Source organism: Camellia sinensis, chromosome 8 (assembly GCF_055761805.1).
Source record: "Camellia sinensis isolate YWXY chromosome 8, ASM5576180v1, whole genome shotgun sequence".
Classification (NCBI taxonomy): Eukaryota; Viridiplantae; Streptophyta; class Magnoliopsida; order Ericales; family Theaceae; genus Camellia; species Camellia sinensis.
This window is the reverse complement of record NC_138968.1, coordinates 110,620,494-110,634,290: the sequence shown is the minus strand read 5'-3', so window position 1 is coordinate 110,634,290 and position 13,797 is coordinate 110,620,494. Positions and strand designations below refer to the sequence as shown.

At 33.7% G+C, this 13,797-nt stretch overlaps 1 protein-coding gene across 1 annotated transcript; it reads right to left on the bottom strand.

Annotated features, from left to right (window-relative positions):
* Positions 1–12,476: 12,476 nt before the first annotated feature.
* On the bottom strand, positions 12,477–13,066 carry LOC145797969 (protein FAR1-RELATED SEQUENCE 12-like). The gene is made up of 2 exons (XM_082885410.1): positions 12,803–13,066; positions 12,477–12,641 (listed from the first exon to the last, which is right to left on the bottom strand). The coding sequence occupies exons 1-2, from the start codon at positions 13,064–13,066 to the stop codon at positions 12,477–12,479; spliced, it is 429 nt and encodes a 142-aa protein (XP_082741536.1).
* Positions 13,067–13,797: the final 731 nt, after the last annotated feature.

The following is a 13,797-nucleotide window of genomic DNA, read 5'->3' as shown; positions in this document are numbered from 1 at the left end:
ACAACGGTCATTACATTTAACTTGAAAAAGCCATCAGACATGTAACCTTTTCCTACATACATCCCATTCTTAGTAAGTACAAATTTATCACTCTCAAATACTAGCCTAAACCCATTCTTACTCAACAAAGATCCGGAAACAAGATTCTTGCGAATGTCCGGTACATGCAGCACATTGTTGAGAGTGAGTTCCTTTCCAAATGTCATCTTGAGTACAATCTTTCCTTGTCCTTCAACTTTGGAAGTTGAGGAGTTGCCCATAAAGAGTTGTTCACCATTATCCACTGTAGAATAAGATGTGAACATCTTTTTGTCGGCACAGATATGGCGAGTAGCACCAGTGTCCACCCACCATTCTTTAGGATTTCCGACAAGATTTGCCTCGGAAACAACTGCAGAAAGATTGATGTCATCGACACCATTGGAAATATTGTCCACTTCGGTCATATGGGCTTGAGCAGGCTTCTTGCTTGTTCTTCTTTTGCTTTTGCTTTTGCTACGGCAATCTTTGGCCCGATGTCCCTCTTCATCACAGATGTAACATTTGCCATTAAACTTGTACTTTTTATTTTCCCTCCCTTTAGAGCCTTGTGATGAACTTTCTCCAAAGGACTTTCGTTTCTTGGTTTTTGAAGTATGTTCCACCACATTTGCCTTAGACTCCATAGGAAGCTTACCAGCCCGCTTTTCAGAATTGCAGTTGTCCTCCTCAATCCTCAAACGCACAATTAACTCGTCCATAGAAATCTCTTTGCGCTTGTGTTTGAGGTAGTTCTTGAATTCCTTCCAGCCTTTTGGTAATTTTTCAATTAAGGCTGCAACTTGAAAGGATTCACTGAGAGACATACCTTCTACGTGAATGTCATGCAGGATGAGTTGGAAATCTTGAGCTTGGCTGATCACAGTTTTTGAATCAACCATTACAAAATCCAAGAATCTGCCAACCACAAATTTCTTTGAGCCGGCATCTTTCGTTTTGTACTTTTTCTCCAACGATTCCCAAAGTTCCTTTGCAGTCTTGATTGGACTGTAGACGTTGTATAATGTGTTGTCAAGTCCGTTCAAGACGTAATTCCGGCAAAGAAAATTGGCATGTTTCCAGGCATCAACCGCAGCAACCACTTGCCGGTCGGTTTCATCCTCTTTCAGGATAGGAGCATCTTCACGGAGGAAACGAGCCAGGTTCAGAGTTGTAAGATAGAACAACATTTTCTGTTGCCATCTTTTAAAGTCAGTTCCTAAGAACTTCTCTGACTTTTCACCGTGATTTGCCGATACTGTTACAACAGGAGAGGGGGTTGGCATCATTGCAGCCACCACAGTAGTACTTGTTTGGGCATTTGTTTCAGTAGCCATCAATTCTAATATATAAAACAAAATTATAATTAGAATTTACACTACACAGAAAATTAAACCAAATTCACAGAATTAAATTCTGTAAAAATAAAAGAAACAAGAATGTAACTTTTATTTTCCAATTAATTTAAAAATAAAATAAAATTTTATTTAAACAAATTAATTCCACACAGAAAATTAAATTCTGTAAAATAAAAGAAATAAAAACTATAACTTTTATTTTTCAATTAATTTGGAAATAAAATAAAATTTTATTTAACCAAATTAATTCCACACAAGAAATTAAATTATGTAAAATAAAAGAAATAAAAACTATAACTTTTATTTTTCAATTAATTTGGAAATAAAATAAAATTTTATTTAACCAAATTAATTCCACACAGAAAATTAATTTCAGTAACACTTCAATAATTAAAATACTGAAAACAGAATTTTAATTAATGAAAACTCAGAAAAATAATTTCTAAAACCCAAAATTAATTTCTGAAAAAATTCCACAAAAATATATTCTGAATTGTTAATGACACCAGTATCGTACTACTAGTTGTTGTCAAAGAAAAGAGACAGTATATTACTACTATCTGTCAAATAGCATATAATCACTATTTGTTTTTCCAACCAGAATATTATTTTGTAAATCCACAGAAAATAATTTTCTTCCGAAATTATTTACGAAGAATGAAAAAGGAAAACAAACGAAAAATTCTGTAAACAGAATAATTCGGATCTGTCTTAAGATTGTTGGAACAATCTTCTGTGTAAATAAATAAATTGAAATAAATTCAAACAAAATAAATAAATAACATACCGGATTTATTTATCGAACCGAATTAATTAAGACCAAGTCGAGTGTGTGACACTCTGTCCTTAAGACAGATTCGCCGTGCTACGGTACTTACGGTTGAGTGGCGTCTATCTCCTAGGATACAATGATCTTCACAAATTGTAGTAGTACTCCAAACAATTTGTTCGGCGAACCAAACCTGTGTTCTAACTCTCTGAATATTATACTAAAACTATTATGAAGAATAAAAACAAATGCAGTATTTTTGGACAGCAAAAGGACCACAAACAGACTGAATTTTTCCCGGGGTCAAAACTGTTGGACAGGCTGAATTTAAATAGGGCCGAACCGGTGTGAAACACACCTGGAACAGAAAAAAGCTCAAGCCGAACAGGTGCAACATATTTCAAACAAATATAATTTGAAATTCAAACAGATTCCCACCGTTGAATATGAACATCAATATTCAAACAATGATTTGTCCGTTAGTGGACAAACAAAGAAACTGTTGCAACTTTAATTAATCTATTTGGAACATGTATATATATATATATTAAACTATTTAAATAGTTTAATAAATAAAGGAAGAGGTACAAATTTTTAGGAAACCACTTAGAAACCCAAAAATTTGAATTTTGAATTAAATTAAATTCCCACAATTACAAACTTTAGGAAACCACTTAGGAACCCAAAATTAGAATTAGAATTAAATTAAATTCCCACAATAATTTTTTATTGAAAAAATTCAAAAGAATTTTATCTAAATAAAAATTAATGTTAAACCCGAAAACGACGTCAACTTCCCATTCACTCATAAATGGTTTTGACGTTCCGTCTTCACCGTGTGACTTGCCACGCAGCAAGGAACACGTCACCTTTTCGGACCCAACGCAAAAGACGTTTAGGGCCCACTCAAATTGAGCTAAAAAATATGCCTATATTAAACCATTTTTCCAACACAAAGTGCCTCATTCTCCATGAAAGACCATGGTGTGAGGTTCATGAACTGCACTTCATTTGAAATCTCTCCAGCCAACTTATTGCAAGAGAATTTCATGTATTGGATATGTGAAAGTTCCTCAAGAGACTTAGGTATCTGTCCAGATAGATTGTTGTGTGAAAGATCCAAGAAATCCAATGTTATCAAATTGCCCACTGTGTTAGGAATGGGTCCTTAGAATGAATTCCTAGACAGGTCTAAAGTATTTAGGCTTTGGGAAGACCCAATAACTCTTTGAATGCTTCCTGAGATTTGATTCCAAGATAAATCCACAATTTCCAACACTTACGATGGCCTTATGTTTGGATCTAGGCTTCCACCTAATGAATTGAATGAAGGATTCAAGAACCATAAATTTTCAAGGTTCCATAACTCGACGGTATGAAGGTCAATTTATTATGAGTAAGATCCATCACCTGCAAACTTCTAAGATTTTCAATGCAACTTGGGATCGATCCAGATAACTTGCTTAGCTCTGCATAAAGTTCCCCTAAGTTGCTCAAAAGGCAAATCTCATTTTGAATTGATCCATGAAAGTTGTCACCACCAAGATACAACCTTTGCATGCTTTTAATTTCACCAAGAGTTGAGGGCATGTTTCCATTCAGATTATTGTTAGCCAATGCAAGTGAAGTCAAATTCCTCAAAGAACCAATCTCTTTAGGAATTGTACAAATTAGTTGGCTTTCAGATACAGCAAGTTTTTTCAAAGAGTTTGAAAGATTTCCAATAGAATTGGGTAAGGTGCCACTCAATTTATTTCGTTCCAACATCAACTCCACCAAGGAAGTGCAATTTGTCAAATCTGTGAGAAAACTAAGTTCAATACTTCCTGGTTCATTTGTCAGTTGATTTTGAGATAAATACAAGTTCTAGGTGTTTTAGATTGCCTAAATGTTTTGGTATTGGTCCAGTAAACAAGTTGGCAGCTAGAATTAGCAGTGAGCTTAAAAGAATTGGAGAGAGAAGAAGGGATGTTTCTAGTTAGTTGATTGTGATCCAAAAAGAAGAATTCAAGATTAGGAAGGAAAATGCCATTATTTGTTGGAAGGTTTCCAGAAAAGGAACTCTAATTCAAATCAATTTCAACTATTGAAGACTTGTTAAAAATTGCAGGAGGTATTGGACCTGTGAGATAATTCAATACAAGGTCAATTAACTTCAAATTTGGAAGTTGTGCGAATTCAGTTGGAACATTTCCATAAATGTGATTCACATCTAGCCCAAACACTTCTAAGCTTGAAATGCTGCCAAAGGAATGTGGAATAGTATCTATAAATTCATTTTGTCCGAGAGCAAGGAAACTTAAAGAGGGTAAGGTGCTCAACTCTTTCAGAATTCTACCACTAAATTTATTACCTGCAAGAGATATCACTTCAGGCCTTTGACAGTGGTGTAAACCCAATGAGATGTTTCCTTCTAACATATTAAGAACTAAATAAAGGGTTTTTAGGCTACGCAAATGGCCTATTTCATCTGTCAGATGACCATAGAAGCTATTGTTCCCAAGATCGAGGAGTTTGAGGAAAGAAAGATTACCAACATTAGGAGATATGGTGCCCTCGAGACCCATGTTGCAAAGGTGTAAGCTTGTGACTCTTTGCCTACGTCGGCTGCATAAGACCCCCGCTCAGCCACAAAAGTTCTTTCGTCCAGTTACTCAACACATTGTTGGGATCTTTTTTTATGGTAATGATAGAGAGTTTTAATTTTGGAGCTCTAAAATGGTAAAGTATCAATAAATCATTTTTTTTTTTTTTGTGAGTTAAAGGTCTCATTCTAGTATGAATTACATAAAGAGTCAAATGTAAACATGCATGTGTTATGTGTTAAGGGACAAATGTGGATTTTATAATGTTGATATACTAAATGTAACACTTTAAAATAATTTATTAGTGTATTTTCTCTAAACGTAACACTCCAAAAATGTAACACTCCAATGTAATTGTTGGCTACATATTTTGTAAAAGCCAGTTACAGTTCGACACGTGGCATAGTAAGGGTAATAAAGGAAGATTATTCAAGCCTTTAATCATGATCGTACACGTGGCAATAAATATTGGTCCTCACATGATCTGAGTAACACTAGATCAAATAACGGGATGCAAGATGACGTGTCTTCAACGGTTACTCATATTCAAATCCAGTACAAGAGGGAAGCTCAACTGCCAGTAATGGCGTAATGGAGCTACTTTTAAGGAAGCATGATCAGCGATCATGGAGGAGCAGTTCGACGGATCGAAGTGCAGTTCGAAGGTCATCACTGACGAGTATAAATAGCAGAGCAGCCCCCAGGAAAGAGGACGGACTCAGATCATACAAACCAGTCATTTACTTCATATATTTTCTTTCCAGTCATTTACATTTCCAGTCTTTAAATACCTGTTCTTTAAATACCTGCACTTTAAATACTCGCACTGCACTTCAATTCATAGGAGTAGCTTCAAGTAGATTCAAGTAGATTGCTGTTGTAAACCTCTCCGAGGCTGAGTTCGAACCATTGTAAGTGTTCATTTTTATGAAATACTTCAATTGTTCTTCATATTACCGTTATTTCTCTTAATTTCTCCTAATTCAAGCCACCAGTAAAAGTCCTCTTCATTGAGGCTGAAAAGAACTAAAACACAATCGTCTGATAATTGGTTGGCAATCATAATTTCTGTAAGGACTGATTGATCCTTGCTGGCACGCTCACATTTACAAAACTACCCTTCGAAAAGCCAAAAAGCCAACAGTAATACATTAAAAAACCCCTTAATGTATTTTTTTAATACGTAACAAAGTAACATTCAAAAAAACTCATTAGTGTATTTTTTTTTTTTTTTTTCCAAATGTAACACTCTAATCAATTTAACATACAAAAATTTCTTAGTGTCCTTTTCTTAAATGTAACACACTAAAAATCTACTTAGTGTATTTTTCTCAAATGTGACAACGCAACATTCCAAAAAAAATCCTTAGTATATTTTTCCTAAATGTAACAATCCAATCAATGTAACACACAAAAACTCTTTAATGTACTTTTTCCAAACGTAACACTCTAATGTAACACACTAAAAAATTTCGTAGTGTATTTTTCTCAAACGTAACATTGTAACATTCCAAAAAAATTCTTTAGTATTTTTCCCAAATGTAACACTCCAATCAATATAACATACAAACTCTTTAGTGTACTCTTTCCAAACGTAACACTCTAATATAACACTTCAATGTAACATCAAAAAACTACACTAACAGAAATGTAGATTTTCATGCTCAACAACTAACACTTCAGCTACTAATCCCTCTAAAAAGAATATTTCACGTCTCACCTTGCCATTCTCATCCTAAAAACGAATCAGAAAATTGAAAAAATGAAGCACAAAAAAACATTCACATAAACTCAAATGGTATCAAATCAAATAAATACAACTTTTCAAAACAAAAAGAATTAATTGGTTCATAAGAAAACTCTTAGGGTTAAATAGATCAATATTTTCTCATATGGGATTTATGGATTAATTTTCCTAAATAAGGTCACTTCGCAAATTTAAATTTTACAAATTTTAGATGAAAAATATTGCAGTAAACAACATCCATCGTGTTTGATTATAAATTTTAAAAAATAGTTCGCGTTTTTATTTTTTATGTTTTCTTGTCTTTTTGATTTTTTTCATAAGTTAGTCATTTTTTTTTTTATGCTTTAAATACAAGAAATTAGGGAGACATCCATTTACAAGCTTTTGTAAGAGTTTAAGGACAAATCAAGTTATTCGGAGACTAATAATCCTTTCATCGAATTACATTTATAACTAAAACAATATTTAATAATTGTAATTTGAAATATAAAATTAAATATAAATACAATGCGATGAAAAATTTATTAATGTTCGATTAATTTAATTTTTTATAAATATATTATACTCAATATATTTTAAAAAATAAACTATTCATATTATCCTCTCATAGAGGGAGTGCAATCGATCCTCTTTTTGCTGAACACGAACTTTGTCTTTTATTTGTGCCAGGTACTGTCCCGAAATGATCCTCAAATCCTAGACAAATTATATTTTATGAGTAATGCTGCAAGCCCTAATCATAGAGGGAGTGCAATCGATCCTCTTTTTGCTGAACACGAACTCTGTCTTTTATTTGTGCCAGGTACTATCCCGAAATGATCCTCAAATCCTGAACAAATTATATTTTATGAGTAATGCTGCAAGCCCTAAGCAAATGACCGAATGAATAACGAAACATCTAGTTGGACTGCCACCTAAGAGGAGTGGGTCCCACCACTAAACAACTGTTCTTCTCTCACAAAAAAAAAAAAAAGAAGAAAAAACGAAGACAATCTGTTCTTCACGCCCCTCCATTGCCGGCCACCTCTCCACCAGCTTTGGCAAGCCCTCCGACAATCCTCCCCCAATTTCTCTCCCCCTACGGTGACCCTTCTTTCAGCTGCACCACCCCTTCCCTCCTTTCTTTCTTTCATTCTTTCATTCTTCTTCTTCTTCTAAATCTAGAAGAAACTGTTGGAAAATGGTTTAGAAATTCTGGGTTAATAACAGAATTTTTTCCTAAGTTTGGTCTATTTTTTAGGTTGGCCCCATGCGTCGTTTGTCGCGGGTCAAAGTGGTAACGCGTTCTATACCGCGTTGTGATTCACGTGATATATTTGGTTGCTCAAAACCATTACCGAGTGAATGGAAAATTGAAGCCAAAGTATGCTCCATGGAAATGGAGTTTTGGTGTAAAATCCTTAAAGGTTTGAATAAGGCTTGTCCCATATTGATTTTGTGGGAAGTTTTGAATGGGTTTATAAGGCATGGGATTGGAACTTGCGGTGTGCCCCAATGGGTACCCAAGTGTTTTAGAGATGGAGGTTATGGGCAAAATAGGCTAGACCCATTGGACCCAAAAATCACCACGCGCGCGCGCCAGCCCGCCTGACCGACCGGATGATGTGAGGTTGGGTTGGGCTTGTCTGGCCCAATACTTATCTTTTTGGGCCAAAAATATTTGAATTTAATTTTATTTTTTGGTAAAATAAAATCCAGAATTCAAATTAATTCTGAAAATAAACTGGTCTGGTTTTACTGTACACCCAAACAGGGCCCTTCTCGTTTTTATCTGTTTGAATTGTGAACCCAACAGATTCAAATCCGTTTAAATTCAAAACCAAACAGGTTTCATACCTATTCAAACAGGTTTGCACCTGTTTAATTCAAAACCTGCAGCCACCAATACATCTATAAATAGGACAACCCTCATTTGATGTTAGATACATTCAGAAATTTCGTACTTCACCTTTGCAAATTTATTCTTCATTTTGCTGCATTTAATTTTTGTGAGAAAGAGTATAAACACTTAGTGTGTTCGTTAGGCAAATAATTTGTAGTGCTGCTATTGTTGTAGTTGATCATTTCATCTTGGGAGATAGACATCCATATTCTGAAAGCACCGGGGAGAGGACTAATCTGTCTTAAGGACACAGTGTCAAACACTGGACTTGATCAGATATTTATTAGAAGAAATTAATCAAGTAAGTTGTTTAATTTACCATTCTGTTTTATTTGTTTATTCAATCAGATTTTAATTTTGTTTTTGTAACAAAATAAAATATATTTTTATTTATTTATTTTTAGTTTGATTTTTGTAATCAAACAAATTCTCTCATTTTCTTTATTTCTTTATATTCTTGTTATTGTTTAGTACACAACAGAATTAATTAATTTAAATACAGTGAAGATTGTTCAACAGAAACCACACCCAATTTTACTATTAGTGAAAAGTTTTCAAATTAACCATCTTGAATCCATACAAGCAATACTGCTTTTCAAATTCTAGGCACCACCAGCAAACTCCAATCGAATATTTCATTTTCTCTCTCTAACTTCTCTCTCAATTAAACCCACTCCGTTGGGTATTTAACTTTAATTATTCAAAAATATTTTTCAGAAAGTAAATATCGTTTATGGGATTGAACAAAATAAACATCATTTATGCTATACAATGTATGGAACAAATGAATTTATTGTATATAATTTGAGTATCACAACAAAATCAACAAAGATCAATATTTGGAGAACTATTTCCTCACCTGAACTTGGGCAAACCAAGTAAAGAAACCCACATATTATTGTTTTGTTTCATATATTGCTTATTTGTGTATTTGTTTGTTTTGATTTATAAATATATATATATATATATATAGAGAGAGAGAGAGAGAGTGTGTGTGTGAAGCCAAAGGGGCAAGTGTAGATCCGCCTCTCTCTGTTTTTTTTTTTTTTTTCTAGATCTAGAAAAAGAAATAAAGAAGGAAGAAGAAAAGCAAGGAAGGAGAGCGGGTGATGTGGCTGGGCGAGGACTACCAGAGGAGAAGAACAATTGGGGGAGATCGTCTTTGGCTCAAAGAAGAAGAGAACGCCATTGCCACAGAGAACCTCAGTCAGAAGTTGCCTTTGGCTTTCTCAAGAGAAAATGCAATCAACTCCTCTCTCTCTAGTTTTTTTTATTTTTTATTTTTTGGTATAAGATGAGTGAAGATTCTTAGAAACCTACCTCTCCCTCTCTAAAGTGTGATTTGGGATGATCTAAGTAAGTATATTTTTTGACTTTTTGTAAAATATGGGTTGGGTATGGGTTGAATTTGAAGTGATGTGTTAGAGAGGTGATATGACTTAAATAAGATGATGTGATTTAAATAGGATAGTGACTTTTTGACTTTTTATCTTTTTTAGGTCATGCCAAATAAGACCTAAGTAGTAAAAGAGTTGTTTTTTTTTTGTTTTTTTTTTTATTTTGGGTGAGAGTAGAAGAGTTGTTTAGTGGTGGGACCCACCCTTCGTAATGTTTGGTCATTCATTTGGTCATTTGCTTGGGACCTTCAGCATTACTGATATTTTATTAAACTTGAAGACAAACAAAGTAGGATTGATTGGTTAAGTTTGAGAAAATAAAGGGTATGAAAATTATGTAAGAAAGAGGTCACTAAGAGTTATCGATGGGATGTGCTGGACTTATTCGATCCACAATTATTATGTATACCTTCTATATATTAATGGATTTTTGAATTTTGATCAGTTAATAAGTTGACAAGAACTAAGCTTATTTGAAAAAAATTAAAATCACGTTTCATCCGTAAGTTTAAATTTGACGAGCCCAAATCAAACTGAACTGAATTACATATTTTTTATTAAATTTATATTATTATATTCTACACTTTTATTTTTTCTTTTTTAGTAATTCATATGATGAACTTAATTAATACCATTAAAACAATCAAATTAAAATATAAATTCATCAAATTAACAAATTATGACAATATTAAAAGTTAAGAGTTAGGAAGACAGCTGTTAAATTCAATTTTAACAAATTGTGTTTTGTATATATTTTTTAAAGTATAATTTATAAGGATAATATAGGTTGTCAAATATATATATATATATATATATATATTTGGGCCATTTACATACAAGTCTCATTTTGTGAACTTATAATCCATTAAGTCCTAAATAAAATTATTTGCTCCTTCAAGTCCCATTAATTTTTAATAGACCAATTTACCCTTCTAACAAACTCCAGCCAAGCTGTGTTGATATCACCTTCCCTCTCCCTTCCGTCCTCAAGTCCTCCATTGATGTCCTCGACGGAGCTTCGTTGTTGGAAATCCAGCTCCTCCACCAGAACCACCACATCCTTCCCTTATTCAATTTATTTCCTACCTCATGCAACACTTTGTTGACAAACGCTGGGGTGCTGTTAGGGCGGTAGAAGAGATCAGAAGACATGGTAACTTTTTTTGTTTTGTTTTGCTAATGAAGCTGATATGTAAAGAGTGGTGGAACAGAGCCCATATGCTATTCAAGGTGCTCTTCTCATAGTGGATTATTGGCTACCCAATTTAATTTTGAATTGTATGAATGTGGCAAGTTTTGCAGTGTGGGTTCAATTGCATGGGTTACCACTTAAATGTTTCATAATGGAGGCTGGATTTCAACTAGAACGACCAGTGGGTGAAGTTATTGGTGTAGATAATGACGAAGCGTCACTGCGTAACATCTGTTTTCTAAGAATTTGAGTTTAGATTCCTACCGAAGCTGCGGTGTCGTCATCGTCGTTGATGAAGATGAATAACTCAAATCTGCAAGTGGCTCACGCGTGAGGTTGAGGTTGTTGTTGATCTGTCTCTGGACAGATTTACCTCTCTATATCGCTGCCGATCTACCTTATCATCGCCTGAAATTCAAGGTCTCTGGGAGGGTTGGGTGAAGAATTGCGTGGATCTGCTGCTGTTGCTTATGAGAATCCACCGGAAAATGAGGACTTAGAGCCATTGCCGAAGACTTGTCTAGAAGGCAATGAGTCCATTGATTGTGAGGTCTCGGTTTTCACTGAGTTCGTAGATGCCACTGCCATTAGAGAGAGAGAAAGAGAGAGAGAGATCTAGGGTTTTTGAAATTGAGAATTTTCTCAGTTTATAATTATCTCAATTTTAATCATGAAAAAAAATGAGAAATTTCTCAAAATTGATAATTATAAATTTTTTAGTTTTGATAATATTCTTAGTTCATACTAGAAAAAATTTGAGAAATTTTTTAGTTTTGATAATTATAAATTAAGAACATTCTCAGTTTTGAAATTGAGAACATTCACAGTTTTGGAATTGAAGGGCAAAACGTCTTTTTACCTATAAATGGGACTTATTAGTTCAAAAACTTTTTGACAGGACCTAAGCTATCACCAAATATGTTGATAGAACTTTTTGATAATTAATCCTATTTTTTTTGGTTAAATGAAACTGTATTGATTTTAATGAATTAAAATTGAATTTAACAGTGTTATTTTTTTAGATAATAATTTTTTTTTGACGAGATAGTTTAAGTCATGCTGATGGGATGGTCGGACTAGATTTACCCATGTGGGCTTGTACGAGCCAAGTTCATGGGCAGGTTTGGGTTTCAAAACTTTGCCAAAACCCTAAATCATCTTCTATAGGATGGGATGGGATGGGACGGGACGGGACATGATGGACTGGGTAGTTAAGCGAGCTGGAATAGGCCACGAAATAAATTGGACATATTGGATAATGTTGAATTTTTTGTCCATGGGACATTTGATGACCCCTAGTGGTCACCAAGCCATCTTTTTTAATCAAAATTTTAAAGGGGAATTACATGTAGGTAGGAGATAGAAAAAAACAATTTACAAATAGATTGGGAGTGCAACTGAATTACATGTAGGTATTAGTAATCATCTCCTCTACATCCAACTAAATGGCATAGTAAAAATATGGATTTTCTGACACTTGCTGCTGAAAATATTTTAACAAACTCCCTGCTTCACCATACTTCAAGTTTCACTGTCTTTTTGCACGTAAGTAGGTTTTCTGATCCTTCCGCGTGAACCCTACAAATTCCTTCCCTCTTGATATAGTACTAATAAGATCATGTGAAGCCTTAAGAGATATTCCAGTCTCATCAGCTATATCAATATTTATACCCTGAACATCACATACCTTTCTCTAAGATGGCATCAAATGAGTACATTGAGGAAGATGCAAAGGGTGATTGTGGTTGTTATCAAACTTTGACACAATCCATTTCGACAAGTCCTGCGTAAAAGATATATGCATGAATGCATTACAATTTGTTCTTGTATCACTTCGAGGATTTTTTTTATCACCGTGTACTGCTTATCTTTTTCCCTCTCTCCCTCCTTACAACAAACAAACTTTCTACTGGTCATAACACCATCTTTCTTGCTTTTGTTACAATAATCTCTTCTAATTCTAAACCCCACAATTCTTCCGAATTCATTATAAAACTCATATGTAGCTTCTTTTGATGGAAACTCCATACCAAGATATGGTGATTTATCCTTGGCCAATTTTCTCATTTCTTCGATGTATCCCTCAAGTCCACCATCATCCATTATACCATCCTTCATTGCAACACTAACAAATATGGGGGGAAAAAAATTAAACAAAACAAGAATCTGAACAAAAAAGTTATCAATTAATTTTAAATGCTGAGTAATTATAAACAATTCAATGAAATCTAATAAATCAATTAATAATGTAAATTAATTAAAAGGATAGGGGAGAGGGAAAAAAATATGTGTAATTTGTACAGTAGCATTGGAAATTTATTGTGTCTAAGTAGATTATAATATACAATTGCAAAATTATATTAGAATTAGTATATTATATAATATAAGGAATCTTTTGATAGATACACTTAAAGATGTGAATCATTTGTTATTATATAATTTTTTGATATATGTTTCATATTTTTATCACAAATGTTATGTCATTTTTTATTGAGTTATGACAATTTATGATTAAAAAATTAAATTCGTATTTTGTATTAAGGTTATACTTTTTTTTATTGAAACTTGTTTAGACCATAAAATGCATAACATTATTGTAACAAAACATAATTTAAAGCCCTAGGCCATACAAAATATAACAAAACAAGAAGCTCTTGCTTCCCGAAGGTCCCTTCAATGCTATTGCCTTGGTGGAGGCATGCCATCATTACTTGAAAATGTTTTTCCCAAATAGGGTGAGCCACAGCCCAGTAGAAACAATCTAACACAATATATGTGGTTTAACAAAGATAAGTATATATGCATATACAATGCCTGGGATAAACATTCATACTATGTATTGCCACAGA

Coding starts and splice junctions, on each gene's coding strand:
- LOC145797969 (XM_082885410.1), bottom strand. CDS start 13,066: ATGAAGGATGGTATAATGGATGATGGTGGACTTGAGGGATACATCGAA. Junction 12,642..12,802: donor AAAAAGATAAGCAGTACACG/GTGATAAAAAAA, acceptor ATGCCATCTTAG/AGAAAGGTATGTGATGTTCA.